Raw genomic sequence first — 16,254 nt, 5'->3', positions numbered from 1 at the left:
ACGTTCTCACAGATTAAAAACGCCACAATGATAGACTTTCCGGGGGGTTACAGTGTAAGCAGGCTTTGGATTGATAATCGACTTAAGAGTTTTCTTGGATAGTGTCTTTCCAAGTTGGGTTTGGGGTTTGTGTTTAACGCTCTACAGTTTGTGGAAACCCAGTGGGGCAGCTTTTGCCGGGTGCTTCCTCTGGTTGGTTTTGGATGCTCCTCTTCTCCTTGGCGAGGGCGGCTTCTGGGGGTGCGAGAAGAAGCAGACACCCCTGGGGCCATTTGCAAGGCATGAACTGCCTCTCCCGGGCGTCAAGGGGCCTCCACTGACCTTTGTTGGACGTTCTCGCCTTTCCCTCTTTCCCATCTGTCTCCGTCTTCTCTCTCCCACCTTTCTGCAGAGCCATCAACCAAATACCAAATCTCCCAACCAGAAGTTTACGTGGCTGCGCCCCGGGAATCGCTAGAGTTGCGCTGCCTGTTGCGAGATGCCGCCATGATCAGTTGGACTAAGGATGGGGTACACTTGGGGCCCAACAATAGGACAGTGCTAATTGGGGAGTACTTGCAGATAAAAGGTGCCACGCCTAGAGACTCCGGCCTCTATGCTTGTACTGCTGCTAGGAATGTAGACAGTGAGACTGTCTACTTCATGGTCAATGTCACAGGTGAGTTGGCCTGCCAGCCGCTGCTCTCTCTCTTCTCTGTAGCCATTTTTCTGGGTAAAGTGTTATTGGACAAGTGAAATCATAGTGGGATCTGCTAATTGGATGCCAGGCACAGAACTTCATGGTTTGTGATTGATCTGTTTTTGAAGTTCTTCTACGGGAACTGGTATATCAGAGAGGCTGGTCGTTAAAAATGACAGGATTCTCATGTGCACAGTAACATTTTTCTTTTAAGACAGCACACTTTCCTATAAGTAAAAGCACATCTTTTTTTTTACCCCCATACCACCGGCATCCTTGGCATTTAGAACATAGAATTGAAATTTGGATGCTGAAGATTTCTGCTTCCTTTAGTTAAAATTTAAGTTTCTCTCCTTGACTTTTCTTCCACGTGGTGAGGAGGGACTGCACAGGACCCCTTTTGCAGCCAAGTTTAAAGTTCCGCTTTCAGAATATTAGTAAACGGTCAGAAGGCCACACGGGGGCTAAGTTTTTCTAGCGACTAATTCCTTTCTTGAAGGAGACCCCGAGTGCTGAAAGGTTGTGTTGGAAAGAATCTTTGGATATTACACAATCAGTAAGTTCTTTGGGGACTCGAGTACCATTTGAAGCTTAAAATCCAGTTTCAGTATATCCAATTTTATAGCATGTTTAAATAATGTGAAAGCAAAAAACGTTGAGAATCATAATATAGACGAACCATCATCATGGAGTGAAAATTTAAGCCATTAAAACCATCTTAACTAAACATGGTCTCAGACTTCTTGCCTGGGTTCCTGGGTTGTTGAATCCCCTTTCCAGAGAGACTAAGCTGTAGATGATTGCAACCTTTGGCTTTGCAAAAACACAACCATGGATATGTTCTTTTGAATACAGATGCCATCTCATCTGGAGATGATGAGGACGACACAGATGGCTCGGAGGATTTTGTCAGTGAGAACGGTAACAGCAAGAGTAAGTAATTGCTGTCTCCGAAGGTCCCCGAGAGAGGAGAGCTCAGTGGGAAGTCCTGACTCTAAGCTGTCTCCCTGTCGACTCTTCGGGATGCTTGTTGCCTGCCGTCCCCACCTCTCTCCGCTGTGTCTACTCTCTTGACTTTCAAATCTGAGAATAAACCAGTGTTACTGTACACCCTTCTCTACTGTTTGTTCTTTCTTATTGTGTCAGTAGCCACTTTCTTTTGAAAGCAGTTATGACTTTTCTTGCCTTGGTTTTCCTTTTTCCTCTGGCTTCTCACTATTTGGAGATGTAAAGCCAGTAGAGCCATGTAACATCCTGGTCTTCTTCATAACCGTCGACGGTGCTTGGCTTGTCCCAGTGGTTCTCCACGGGGGGTGATTCTCCTCCTTCCCCCTCCCCAGGGGGACACTGGGCAATGTTTGGTTGTCTCAGCACAGGAAGGGGGGGATGCTAGTGCCTTTGAAGAGGCCAGGGATGCTGCTAATAAACATCTTTACAATGTACAGGGCAGCCCCGTAACAAAGAATTATCTGGTCCAAAATGTTGCTAGTGCCAAGGTTGAGAAACCATGACCTTGTGAAACATCATTGCTTGCCGAGCAGAAATAAGGGAAGTGTGTCTTACGTTGCATATAGAAAAGGGGGGCAACAAACGCTGTTTGCGTATTTAAAGGCAGTTAAAGCACTGCCATAACTGACACTAGGAGGCCTTTACATGGTGAGTGAGAATGTGGCCTCTCAGAGCTGGGCAGCCTCGGTTCAAATGCTGCTCCACCACTGCTGAGTTGGGTAACCTTGGGCAAGTAATTTAACTTTTGTGCCTCAGTTTCTTTATCTGTAAAATGGGAATAATCACAGTATCTTTTGGGGTTATGAGGATTAGTGAGTTCATATTTGTACATTGCTCAGAAGAATATTTGTGAGTGTTTATTCAATAAAGAAGATCACATATAGCAAGTTGTATTTTCCAATGACATGGTTGGAATATTTCCAAAGTGATTTTGCACTGGTCACTGGCATTCCTTGCTTAGATGTTGTAGTCTACGTTTTCTCAAAAGGATATTACTTTAATAACTTTAAACAAGGCCTAAATAATAAGATAATTCGTTATTAAAATAGACCCAGGGATTTTTCAAGGAAGAAGAGAAAATCCACGTTGTCCGGCACCTGGGATAATGTTTAGCTTTAGTGGGGAACTGCATTTGTCTCTTGAGTCTCCTGGCAGCTTAGGCAAAAAGGGAGGTATCTGGGCTTATATAGTTTTCACTCTTTGGCAAGAGAAAGCTTGCGGCCTGGACCACTCGCGTCAGCGTCACTGAAGAACTTACTAGGAATGAAAATTCTCGGGGCCCGCCCCAGACCCGCTGAATTAGAAACTTTGGGAGTGATTCTGATGCACAGTAAGCGTGAGCACCACTGGCTTAGGGACTCGCACACGCACATCTGCTTCCAGAAGGAGTTTATTGTTAGCGATCTCGTTGGTAGAACAGTGGGTAATAAGGCGAGTGAAAGTGTCTTCCGCTGTGATTTGTACCAGCCTTCTAATGAGGTTGTTATTATCATTGCGATTTAGTAATAAAACACTGGTACGTTACAACATGCCACTCACTTCTTATTAGTTCTTTGGCTCTGGCAGGAGAGGCAGTGACCCTGACAGTGATGAAAAGGGTCTGCTCTGGGCCGACTCTGGGCTGGCTGCTGGTTCGTTCAGTCAGTGCCCCCAGCGACCAGATAAGGTGGAGAAAGGAGTTGTTTGTTTGTGTTTTATTCATTGGGAATGTGTGATTCAGTGAGCCAAAAGCAGCGCTGCAGTTCAGTCAGAGGCCTGTGGCATGTCTAATCCCAGCGCCCCTCTGCCAGTACTCAGGGTGATGACGGGGGTGAAGGGAAGATGCTCGCACAGCTGTTTACAGCTCTAAAGTGGTACCCACGGGTGGGAGCCATTGCTGTTGACTGGGACACCAGATTCAGCGCTGTTCTGTGGGCATGCCTGGGAACTGCGTTGTTCTGGTGATCAGTCCCCTGCCTAATTGCATGTTACCCGGAATATGCAGGAAGTTATGAAATGTAACAGCAGGGTAGGCTAAATGAACTGAATCTCTCTCTGATGACTCTCTTTTCATCCTGAATACTAGTCCTGACTGCTCAGTGCCCAGGTAGGGCCAGGTAGTAGAGTGTTGCATTTAAGAAACGCCAGCCCACGTTGAGTGAATTGCCGTGCCTTCACCTTGCAACCTGGGTTCTTTGTAATTAGCTCTCGAATGACACCAACTCTGCCCCGAAGTGGGTGCTCTGCAGTGATTAAGGGCTGGCGTTAGCTGTACCAGGCAGATACTGCTGTCGGGAATTGCCTCTGTTTGGTGCCTGTGAAACATTAGATGCGATTTAAAGTGATAGCAGTTCTTAGCTGGCTGCTTGGCCTCTGCCATCTGTTAGTGTGATTAGGCCGGTCTGATTCACAGGTGCAGCCTGGGGCGTCTGAGATTAAGCAGCTGTGGCCTGTGTGGACAGAGGAATGCCGTGGCCGGGGTAATTGGCAAGGCGGGGAAGGGGATGTTGCCATTAAGACAATTTTTTGCCACCTCGAGTGTCAAATGCCTGACCTGATTAATAGGGAAAATTGTAGAAGCACCGAATTCTTTACATTTTCAGCCACCTGGAAACCACTCGTGTGTCCAAATTGATTCCTTCGGTGCCTTCGGATTGCCTGGAGATGCCACCGGGGTGTGCTTGGAAGTTCCCCTTCAGTGAAGTTAACAAATGATGCTTCAGCAACCCTGTGATATTTCTGAGCTTCTCTGAGAAGGTTTTTCTCTTTTAGGATTGGTCTATGTTACTTCTCCATCAAGTGACTCCAAAAATAGATGGTAGGTTACTCTCATTGCTGGTATTCTTGTTTATCTAATTTTGTCAGTTAACTCTCAGAAGGCAAGCTTATCTGCCTGGTAGAGTTCTTCTTAGGTTCTGTACAGAGCACAGGAAGTATGGTAGTCAAATATAATGGCAAAAAGAACAGTCAAAAATTGAGGCAGGATTGTTGCATTCCGGCCGTGAAACTGGTATCCGTTAACCTCCAGGTCCGATTTGATTTTTATAGGAATGTAACTGCAGTGTTCAGGTTGATCTGAACCCTTACCTCATCCTGCGAGACCCAGCTCAAAAGTGGGCTCCTCTGTAGAGGATTTCCTTGTTTACACTGGGCTATTGAGTGGCTTTGACTGTTGTTCACGGGTTCTGTCGTATCACAGGTAGTGTACATTGTATCACGTGTAGTGTCACGTAGTATCTCAGACCCGCCTTTTCCGGTAGGTTGCTTCTGGAGGGCAAGGACTGTCCTGGACGTTGAATGAATATTTTGTGGAACTACCGTCCTCACGTGTATCTTTTACAGATCCCATTAAAAAACAGAGCAGCGTTCAGGTTTGGTTTGTACGTTAAGAGAATAAGCCGGTGTTTCTCAAAGAGTATCCCTTGGAACCCTAGTTCAGCATAATTCTCTGCCAAAAATGAGTTGTATTTTGAAATGAATTTGGAAAATACCTCATACTGTGACCTTTCTTGAAGACTTACAGTGTCTATCAGCCTATTACAAGCTCTGAGAAGTTCTGTAGTAAAACATCTGTTTCTTTTTGTCCTTTCCCAGGGTTTTCCAAACTTATTGACCATAAGACCCTTTCTAAAATGTAGCATCTATTAACATCCTGCTGCACGTGCTTTGAAAATCCCTGCAATGGGCTGATTTGATTGATCTGACTCCCCCTCCCCCCCTTTAAGTCAAGTTCTTCCATCACAGATGTGAAGGGCATTCTCCGGTCATATTTTAGCAGCTGACTAGCTGACGACCTCACACTTGACCAGTGCTAGACGTTTCCCTGAGTGGAACGATCTCGTGATGTCACTACAAGCCTGGCTGCCAGAAAATAATGCTGCTACGTATGCCCTTTGGTGAAAGAGACTTTCTCCGGACAGAAAGTTGTGATTTCAAATGCTAATTTTTGAAATGCATCCAGGTTGAGGATTTTGAAAAGGTTCAAGCTTTGTGCTTTAGCTTGAAAAAGCATAACTTAACTAGTCCTTGCCTTCCCTAGGTACTAGGTATCTTAATGGGTCAGCTGGCAGCAAATAAATAGCCACGTCTGTCCGTTTTTTTCGAGGTACTTTTTATCACCTCTGGCTTGTGTTTAAGTGATTACTGTCTCTGGAGAACTTGAGACTGACTTCTTGGGAAGGGCATGAGTGACAGAAGGTTCAGGCTGGCTGCTTAACTAGAGGGAACTGATAGTAAGACAGCTGTATCAGGTGGAGTGGTTCTTTCTATTGAGTGAAGAGAGAGAAGGTAATTTTCTATTTTGGCTTTATTTTCGTTCAGACCTGCAGCTGCCCGTCCTCCATATTAGGGAGAAAGGCAATTTTTTTTTTGTTTTTTTTGTAAGCAACTGGGGAAGATGAAGGTTCTTGGCCTGAGATTCTGAACTTTCATCGATAGACCTGCCGATAGTAACAGTTCGCCGTCACCTTGGCTCTAATTGGGATTTTCCTTGGAAGAGAGCGTATCTAAGTTGGTAAATGCTGGTTTCTTAGTTGTGTTGAAGTTTCCAGGAACTGAAGAAAACAAATATTTAGAAAATGCACAAGCTGCCTAAAGGTTTTGAAACACCTTTGCGGTGAAAACCTCATTACAAGTTGGTTTGGGTGTTTTATCACAAAGGCCAGTGATGATGTCGCATCCATTCGGCCAGATTGAGTGTCTTGTCTTCCTCGGCCTCCCCTCTGGTCCAGCGGCATCATGGGCCACTAGCGGGTTCTCTTTTGAAGGCAGAGCCTGGGAACTCCCCCAAGCAACTGGTCTCCCAGTGGACTTAGGCGTGTCACACGTGGGTCACTTGCCTGGTTTGTTTTAGTGTATTTCTTATTGAATGCCTCGTTGGTCAGCAAGCTGTTGTTTTAATGAGTATTTCTCAAATAAAGCCCCCCTGAGCCCCACAGTCACACCTTCACTGACATCTCCATATTTCGTTAGATTTGTTTTCTCTTTCTCTGTGCAAAACTGAAGACAGATGAACTGCAGTCTACTGCAAGGATGGGGTAGAGCTCTCAGAGATGTGCCTCCTTCCCTCATCAGGGGTCAAAGCATTGAAATGTCCTGATTAGTGATATTTTTAAAGGCACTAATTATAGACTTAAGACAGAGGCCTTAGTGAGGCTTTAGAGAGTTTGTGAGACTTAATCTAAGAGCTGAAACAGGCTGTTGTTTTTTTTTTTTTTACATCAATAAAAATACAGTTGGCAGTCGTCAGCGGCCACAGCTCACATAAATCTTGAACTTTTGACTTAATTACCATGGGAGAGTTCAAAGGGCAGCATGGAGTGGTTGAAAGAGCACTGCTCAGGGAGCTGGAGACTTGGGTCTAGGCTCAGCCCAGCCTCTGGCCATGTGACCTTGATCAAATCACTTAACCTTTCTGGATGACATTGATCACACCAGCCGTTGGGCCAGATGGTCACTGAGGTCCCTTTTGGTACAGTGGTAATTTGAGTCCGTGTTTTTCCTTTAAACCACGAGGCCGTATTCTATTTGGTTAGAGGGAGAGAGAGAAAAGACCATAAACCTTAGATGTCAGGGTGGGGATACGTAAGAGTTTTTGTGGGAGCTGGCTCAGCAGCCCATGTTTTCTCCTTAGGTTTAGGTTGCAGGGTCAAAATAAATCCTCTAATCCTCTGATTTGTCGACAGAATCAATATCTGTGTAGAATATAGATAGATACCTGGAAAGAATGTTAGAACTGGGAGGGGCCTTATCAGAACATTCAGTTCAGCTCCCTCATTTTATAGCTCAGGCTTTTAACAGTTGTCCATCTGGTCTGTCCATCCATCCATCCATCTGTTCAATAAACACTTGAGTGCCTGCTTCATAGTCTGAAGATGGCTCCAGCTGTATGCTCCAGGTGATCTACTCTTATTGGTCGGCAGACATCGAGAGGAATATATTTCAGTCTAGAAACACCCTGGGCATGGAAACAGACATAAGTAACCGAGAAAATGGTGGACCAGAGAAGGAATGATGAATCTTTATTGTGGGATGAAGGGGGGTTAAGAAAAGCTGTGTTGAGGGAACGTTGAGGGAAGTTTCTGTGGGGTTATAAATCTGCTTAACCAGCCACAAGTTAAGAGACTTCTGTTGTATTAAATTAAAATTCTACTTACTTGGTATTATTACTAATATACAGTATCTGTTTCAGTGTAGAAAATGATAATGAGTAAATACGCTAAACCTTGATGATGGGCTTGTATTTATTTATTTATTTTGGCTAGGTCTTACTGTTCCCTTAACTTTCTCGTTATGAGTATTTAATGACTAAGAAAATGTCGTTCTTTTGCTACATACTACAGCAGAAGATTTGAGAGTGTCAGAGCAGAAGGGGCCATACCTATCATCTAGGTCAACTTATTTACTCCTGATTTAAGTATAATTCATGTTTTATGCCATCAGGGGTTTATACCACAATTCCATCTCTATTAAATATATCCCTAAGATTATGTCAGGGAAGGTATACAAAGTGGATGCCGTACACCTCTTTCAAGCAACATGATGTGGCCTTGGCCATCCGTATTGAGCATCTACTGTGTGCTAGAGTCTTCTCTGCTTTTGTAGATCATTAATTTGTTAAGTGAGTTCCTCCTCCAAATGAAAGTTGTTAATGCTGTTCACAGCCTTGGGATAGAAGAGGCCTCATTAGGTAGAGGAGCTTTTTGGGAGCCTGGTCCCTGTTTCTCTCCAGCTGCATTGTAGTTTTTGGGGTGGGGACCCTGGCATTTCCATGTGTCCAGACTGCAAACATAGCAGGAAATACTGAAGACAGGAAGAGTTCGCAGAGGACATAGGCCATTGATGATGGAAACACAGCAGGGCTATTCCTACAGTGTAATTATTTTTCTGGACCTTCCAGATTCTTCAGGTTTTCCATAAAACTAGTTTATTTCAGAAAGAGCCGTTGTAAAGTAATAAAATAACTCCTCCCCTCCAGCATTATGTTCTTAAAAAAATTCGTGAGCTTGACATCTTAAAGGAAGGCCTCATCATGATAGTACATCGTGCCTGTGTGATGTTAGCACCCAGAGTGGTGTTGGACACGGGGTTGGTGGTGACCCATCACTGCCACTCAGGGAACCTTGAAAACTTGGCCCGACAGCCCTTTTTGTTGAGCCAAGCTTTACCGTTATTCAGAGAAAGCGAATGTTGTGAATTCGGGTTTCCAGTGACAGTCATGTAGGTGATTGGCTTCTACTTTGTTGATTAGATTTCATGGCGCCTCACCCACCTGCGATCTCTGAGCCTTTAGATGAGAAACATGGTGCCCACAGACTTTATTTTTTTAAAATTTTTTTCTGGTTTCTTTTTTTTTTTTTAGCATCTTTATTGGAGTATAATTGCTTTACAATGTTGTGTTAGTTTCTACTGTATAACAAAGTGAATCAGCTATAAGTATTCATATATCCCCATATCCCCTCCCTCCTGCGTCTCCCTCCCACCCTCCCTATCCCACCCCTCTAGGTGGTCACAAAGCACCGAGCTGATCTCCCCGTGCGATGCAGCTGCTTCCCACTAGCTATCTGTTTTACATTTGGTAGTGTATATATGTCAATGCTACTCTCTCACTTCATCCCAGCCTAACCTTCCCCCTTCATTGTGTCCTCAGGTCCATTCTCTACATCTGAGTCTTTATTCCTGTCCTGCTCCTAGGTTCATCAGAACATTTTTTTTTTTTTTTTTTAGATTCCATATATATGTGTTAGCCTACGGTATTTGTTTTTCTCTTTCTGACTTACTTCACTCTGTATGACAGACTCTGGGTCCATACACCTGACTACAAATAACTCAATTTCATTTCTTTTCATGGCTGAGTAATATTCCATTGTATATATGTGCCACATCTTCTTTATCCGTTCATCTGTCGATGGACACTTAAGTTGCTTCTATGTCCTGGCTATTGTAAATAGTGCTGCAATGAACATTGTGGTACGTGACTCTTTTTGAATTAGCCCACAGACTTTAGATGAGAAGCATGGCTGTGTGTCTGTTTTGCACAAGCAGATTTTATAGGTGCAGTTCTGATGATTGAAATTTCACCCCAAGGAAGTGGCTACCTACCAGAAATTCCAACAAAATTCTTTCACCCTTGCCCTTAAATAATTCCTCAGGCTCCAAGAAAAAGGTGCTGGTTGCCAGTGTGCTACTGCCACAGGCCATGACCGTACAGGCCCATGTGGTCTGGGGATCCCCATGTGGGTTGCAGGCTCACCAGCAGCTTAGCCCAGCGAGGGAGAAGCAGCGCAACGTTCCTAGTTGCTAACGCTCAGTCCTGCTTTTCAACGTAGGGAACATGGAAATCATGCCTGTTGGTACGTAAGCACGTGTCTGTTGATTTCTTTGTATATAAAAATGAAAAGACATTCCACAGGATCAGGGCAGCTGTAATTGACGGTATCTGAAAGAGCTACTACATTAATATTTAGCTAATTCGTATGAATAGGCTATTGTGTTTACTTAAACAGATAACATGAATGCAGACACCTGACAGCATGAGGTATGCTTTTCATTTAGGTCAGATTTGTAAAAGTCTTTGTGTAGCGACAAAGCTCATTATTTATTTTGTGCTCGCAATGCTGTCTTTTTTAGTGGCTGTGGATGGATTTTTCTAAGTAGAAGCTTTTAAAATGAAAGATGATTGAAATTGTTTCAGTATATGCCAGGCCCTGGGAGACTTGTGATAAATAGGAATCGAGTACTCTCTGGGGAACCCTCAAAAGAATAGGTGTGTTTATGGGCATTTGACACCCCAAGTCAAGTGGCTACCAAGTTGCCTACTCATTACACATGCAACTGGATTCAGAGGAAAGAAGGGCAGCTCTATTTTCTCCCCCGGCTCCCCTCCCGCCCTCCCCCTGGGCTTTCTCTCTCTGGTGCACATGACCGACAAGTTTTGCCTCACTTTGCTCTGCCTTGGCATCATGTCGATACCACCTATACCCCCACCACCTTGACACTTAGATAAGCAGAAGGATAAAGAAGATACAACATGTCCCTGTTAAGAAATCCCTGTTTCACCTTTATGGCAGGTTTCAGGAGCAAGGGTGAGTCAAAGAAGGGTAGGTGTTTTGGATGCAGTTTTTCCACTTTCTGATTCCACCATGACGGCCTGGCTGTTAAGTGAAGGGCATTGTTACCTCGCCAGGAACGAGCTGTGTCATCCACAGAGCAGAGGAGGAAACTTCTAAATCTGCATCGTAGACAAAGCCCCTTCCTACGCCCATTTTTGCTTCTGCTTTGTGGAGGGTGTGTGTTGTTGCTCAGTCTAACCCTTGTTAGAAATAAGCACTTATGGATCAGTCCTCAAGAATTTTAGTGTTCTAGAATGTTCTAGGATGTTCAGGGCCCTGCTGATGGACGCTTTAGTGGGGGATACAGGGATTTTGGTTACCTGTTTGCTAAGACAGAATCACGCATGTGAAAAGTTAAATTGCTGTATAAGATTTCATTGGAAATCCTGGGCAGTAATAACGGAGGCAGTGTGCCTTCAGCCGAGGCTGTCTGTTCTGGACGCCAGTCCTGCACATCAGAGAGGTTAAAGGTATGGATTCCAATGCTTTGGAGAGTAGGTAGGGGAGACAGACAGTGGGCTCTGGAATCAAACTGCCTTGGCTCAAATCCTGCTTGCTCTTCTTCCTAGTTTTGTGGCTGTGGGCAGATTACTTCTCTGTGACTCAGTTTCCCCATCCCTAAACAGGGATTATAATTGAATTGTGTCAGGATTAATACAGTAAACACGTGAGAGCTTCTGGGGCTTTGTCTGCGAATAAGAAGCACCCAGTCAATAGTGGTCATGAGCCATTATTAGCAGGCTTGAAGAATTTATGGCAGTATTCCCAATTGATGCTGTGACTTTAATTTAGAAAAAATGTCCTTCCTGTGGTAATTGAAAAAGGTGTCTCCTCCTTTGAGTTTAAAAAATCACTAGTGTCCCTGTCTTTGAGGGCTACTTAGAGGGCACAACTTTAATGTTTAATTGGCAGCTTCCTATTAAGTTACCTGCTTAGACATGCTGGTAGAATTATGGCATTCACAACCACCATTGGAGAGGAAGGAAACCTTTGTTTTTTTTTTTTTCATTTTAAAACTTAAAACATATTTTGTAACATGGCTTGTTGACTTGTCATATAAAGTGCTGGGAAATTAATGATGCCTCCCTGAATTATTTTACCCTACTGAGATAAGTTATACTATTGATTACCCTTTGAAGCGCCAATGGATAAATTGATGTGGCTTTTGGGCACAACTTGTTTATGTGTATATGTGGTCCTTTCATAGGTGTGGTGATCTAAAATGATATATTTGAGGGGGACTCAGCTGTTGTTACGGTGTGTGCTGTCACTGTGTGTCTAAAGTAGCATTTTAAAACATGATTCATAAATTTATATTCTGGCACTAAGAACAGGGAGAGAAGGTTCCCTGTTAATAGACATAAACTATAAACTATCAAGCAGCCTACCTCCAGGGACCTTCTGGGAGGCCAGCTGGATCAGACTTCAGAAAATTCCCTAATGTAAATATTACCCAAAGATTTTGAAAGCGTCGGATCGTTCACATACAAAAGAAAATGATCTTACCTGTTAGGAGTTTAATGATGGAGATGAAGCTATCCATCTATGTACATTATAATGTCATTTTCCAAAACAGGAGCACCGTATTGGACCAACACAGAAAAGATGGAAAAACGGCTGCACGCCGTCCCAGCAGCCAACACTGTCAAGTTCCGCTGTCCAGCTGGGGGGAATCCAGCACCAACGATGAGGTGGCTGAAAAACGGGAAGGAATTTAAGCAGGAACATCGCATTGGCGGCTATAAGGTAGAATGAAGCTTTCAAAACATTCTATTTCTTAAATTTTTATTTCTTTATTTTTTTAAGTAGTCAAAAGTTAGCAGGAACTAGAAGAAATATTCTTTTTAAAAAAATCAGTAATTATCATAATTGATCGTTTCCATGTTTGATATTTTAAAAAAATTACCCTGGACTTGCATGTAATTTTAAAGTACAGTCCCCATTTGTGTTGTTCTTTATATGAAGAGAGTTTAGTCGTAGAAGGGTCGAAAGTTGAGAGTCTGTTTTCTATATGTTTTATGGTCTGTAAAACTAAAACTGGAGCAGAATTTGAGAAGTGTAAGTACAGTTGCCCTATCTGAGCAGGATTGTATGAATAGTGGATGGACTTGGATGAGAGACTGGGGTGTGAAATACTACTTATTAAGAGAGAACACTTCCCGGGACTTCCCTGGTGGCGCAGTGGTTAAGAGTCCGCCTGCCAATGCAGGGGACACTGGTTCGAACCCTGGTCCGGGAAGATCCCACATGCCGCGGAGCAACTAAGCCCGTGTGCCACAACTACTGAGCCTGCGCTCTAGAGCCCACGAGCCACAACTACCGAGCCTGCGTGCCACAACTACCGAGGCTGCGTGCCACAACTACTGAAGCCTGTGCACCTAGAGCCCGTGCTCCGCAATGAGAGAAGCCACTGCAATGAGAAGCACGTGCACCACGACGAAGAGTAGCCCCTGCTCGCCGCAACTCGAGAGAGTCCGTGCACAGCAATGAAGACCCAATGCAGCCAAAAAAATAAATAAATAAAATTAAAAAAAAAAAAAGAGAGAACACTTCCAAGATGACAGAGACAATCTCCCTGTCCTCCATCCTCAAGGATTCTGAAGAGCCCGTTACAGAATGTGGTGAAATATGGTCTCGTCACCCACTGGGGAGGTTGAAATTGACAGCCGTTTCCCTGAAGGTGCCTCTTGAGGCATTTGTTCATCCATTGAGCAAATGTCGATCGAGTGCCCTCGTAGCAGGCACCGTCCTAGGCTCTGGGCAAAGCACGGCCCTAGCTTATCGGGGCTCCTCGTCCAGCAGGAAGGCAGACAAAAGAGCTGGCAATCAAGACACTGATATGGGTGAAGTTAGAAGAGTATGTTGTGCTGTGGATGTGCAGAGAGAGGTGATGTTGGCTCCTTGGGAGACTAAGGTAAAGGAGATCAGGAAAGGATTCTAGGCTGAGTTTGAAGGAAGGCTGTCTCAGAAGAGTGATATGGAACCTCCAGATCATTTAGTGTGGAAGGGGAGAACTTTACGGATTTAGTGTATGAGGACGACTTAAGGAACCTTACTGTGAAATTCTTTGGTGCATTTGGAACATGAATGGGTGTATCAGTTACCCATTGCCTTGTAACAAATTACCCCAAGACCTGGTAGCTCTAATAACAGCATTTATTCTCTCACAGTTTCCATGGGTCAGGAATCCAGGTGTGGCTTAGGTGGCCTTCTGTCTCAGGGCCTCTCACAGGACGGTAATCATGGTTTCAGTTAAGGCTGGGGTCTCATCTGAAGGGTCAGTGGGGAAGAATCTGCTTCCAGACTCACTCATGTGGTTGTTGTCAGGATTCACTTCCTTGCAGGCTGTTGGACTGGGGGCCTCAGTTCCTCACTGGCCGTTGGCTGGAGGCCACCCTTTTGCCACATGGGCCTCTCCATAGGGCAGCTGACAGCATGGCAGCTGGCTTCCTGAGGGGGAACAGACAAGACAGAGGAGAGTATGAGGAAGACAGATGTCACAGCCTTTGTAACCTAATCACAGAAGTGCCATCCCACCACTTTTGCTGTTTTCTACCATTAAGTAAGTCACCAAGGGAGGTGATTATTGAGGGCACGAATATCAGGAGACATGGGGATCACTGGAGCATCGGAGAAACCTGCACAGTGGATGAAACAGAATATGCATCAACTCAGGCCCCAGGTCCTTAAGAACCATGTGGGAGAGGATTTCTTGGTGGCAGCAGTGTGATACCCAGGAGGACTTTCCTTGATGTACCGCTTACCTGTGTTAACACAGCAACATCACTTTAGATGGCAGGTGAGTCCCTGTCCCATCCCTGCTGCGCTCAAATGGGGCTTCCCTCCACACAAAGTGCCCTGGAGCCCTTTCCCGAAACACTCTACACAGTTACTCATCTTGAAAGGGTTAGTATTTTCGTCTGTAAGAATTTTTGACTTTTGTTTTAACATTGAAAAATTACTTTCTTGAAGCCAAAACCCAGAGGATAATTGGGAAAGCCTACGAGTAAATTTCTAAGCGCACGTGTGGGCAGTTTATGTGTGAAACAGATGTGAAACACATCTGCTGGAAGGTGGATGCCTTTGAAGCTGTGGAGTAGAAATACTTGGGTTGTCTTCTGCGACTCCTGCTCATTGGGGGAAGCAGTAGCAGGAGAACGATTTGTCTCTTTGTTCAGTCCTTAGACTGGTACAATGAGATTGGTGGTTGGCTTTTTTTTTTTTTTAAAGAATGAATAGACAGAGATTTCATTAGGTGATGCTGGTTGTAAAGGAAGAGTTAAACCATTAAAATCGGGGCCCCTGGGATTGTTCTAAGCACCAAACGTTCTCTGAAATCATAACTGATGCAGTTCCAATGATTTATTTAAATACAACTTAAGTATAAGAAGGGTGGTCAAAATCTTGGTGGTTAACTCATTTCCTTCCTTAAGACAGTCTGGGAAATGAGTGCAAAGGGTCAGTGAGCCTCCAGAAACTCCTGGTCTCAAAATAAATAGGACCAACATCATTATTATGGGTAAGGAGCTTTTTGCAAATCTGAATTAGTGATTACAAATACGCTGGAAGACTAAGGGTGCCGAATGAGGAAACGCTGCTTGATTTTTAACAGGTGCAGTTCGGTTTTGATTATTGATGACAACATTCCACTAAATGAAGAGCAGCTATGTCCTAAAAGCGAAACTAGGAACCTCTAGCCCCTTCCCGAGGAGGCACAGATGACCAAAGTATTTTTGTTGTTTGATGTTGGAGTCATTTCTGGAGTGAAAGAGGAATGGAATTCGAGTGTGTGGGGAGAAAAACCTAAACTCTGTTCTGCTTTTCAATGAAAAGGGCAAACAAAAGGGAGAGTATTACACCTTTGGAGCAGGGGTGGGGAGTGCCGGCCGGCAGGGATGAGGGTGCATCTCTTGCCCAGCTGGCCTTTCTCTCTGGAGAAAGAGGCTGGGACGGTGGGCCTGACTGGCCTGGGGGCTTGCCGCATCATTGCAAGGGTAGTCAACCTGGGTTCACAACAGTTGTGGCATTGGTCACTCGTTTTGGGAATACGGGACACCCTTAGAAATTCCATTGAGCCCAACGGGCTTCTGGGACTTGAAAGGAAAAGACAGAGATCTCTTCTCTCCTGGGAAAATATAGTTACCTAAAGCCTAAGTCTAGCTAATGACGTGTTAGACCCACCCCAGGTCCCCGGGTTCCTAGGCCATGAAGTCACTAAAGGTCACAGAGGTGGACTTCCACCTGAGGGCCACCCCCGCTGGGCTGGGCTCCGGGGCAGAGTGGGGAGCATGGTCATAATGGGGGCTTTTCCCTCTGATGTTTTCTTTGTTACCTACATATGCTTGTAAAGAACTGTGTCTCTGAACATTTGACCTGAGGGATCCGTATTGTACGGTTTGTAGTTTCCATTCCTCGGCACTTCCCCCCAAAGCCGAGACCTAATAGTTCACGTGGAGGGCCCGACTGATGTTCAAATGA

The 16,254-nt window shown here is 44.6% G+C and overlaps 1 protein-coding gene across 10 annotated transcripts in view; it reads left to right on the top strand.

The window, feature by feature from the left end:
• Positions 1 to 16,254, top strand: part of FGFR2 (fibroblast growth factor receptor 2) — a 102,742-nt gene that overhangs the window by 26,462 nt on the left and 60,026 nt on the right. For 5 of the 10 annotated variants that reach the window (XM_068548681.1, XM_068548675.1, XM_068548674.1 and 2 more), the window contains exons 3-5: positions 392 to 658; positions 1,535 to 1,612; positions 12,353 to 12,522. In XM_068548681.1, coding sequence (XP_068404782.1) covers positions 392 to 658; positions 1,535 to 1,612; positions 12,353 to 12,522 — 515 coding nt within the window. The remainder of the gene's footprint in view (positions 1 to 391; positions 659 to 1,534; positions 1,613 to 12,352; positions 12,523 to 16,254) is intronic. The other 5 variants (XM_068548679.1, XM_068548678.1, XM_068548684.1 and 2 more) reach the window with 2 other exon arrangements.

Source organism: Eschrichtius robustus, chromosome 7, assembly GCF_028021215.1.
Source record: "Eschrichtius robustus isolate mEscRob2 chromosome 7, mEscRob2.pri, whole genome shotgun sequence".
In the NCBI taxonomy this organism is placed as follows: Eukaryota; Metazoa; Chordata; class Mammalia; order Artiodactyla; family Eschrichtiidae; genus Eschrichtius; species Eschrichtius robustus.
The sequence above is the reverse complement of the archived record's forward strand: the minus strand, read 5'-3'. Positions and strand labels throughout refer to the sequence as shown.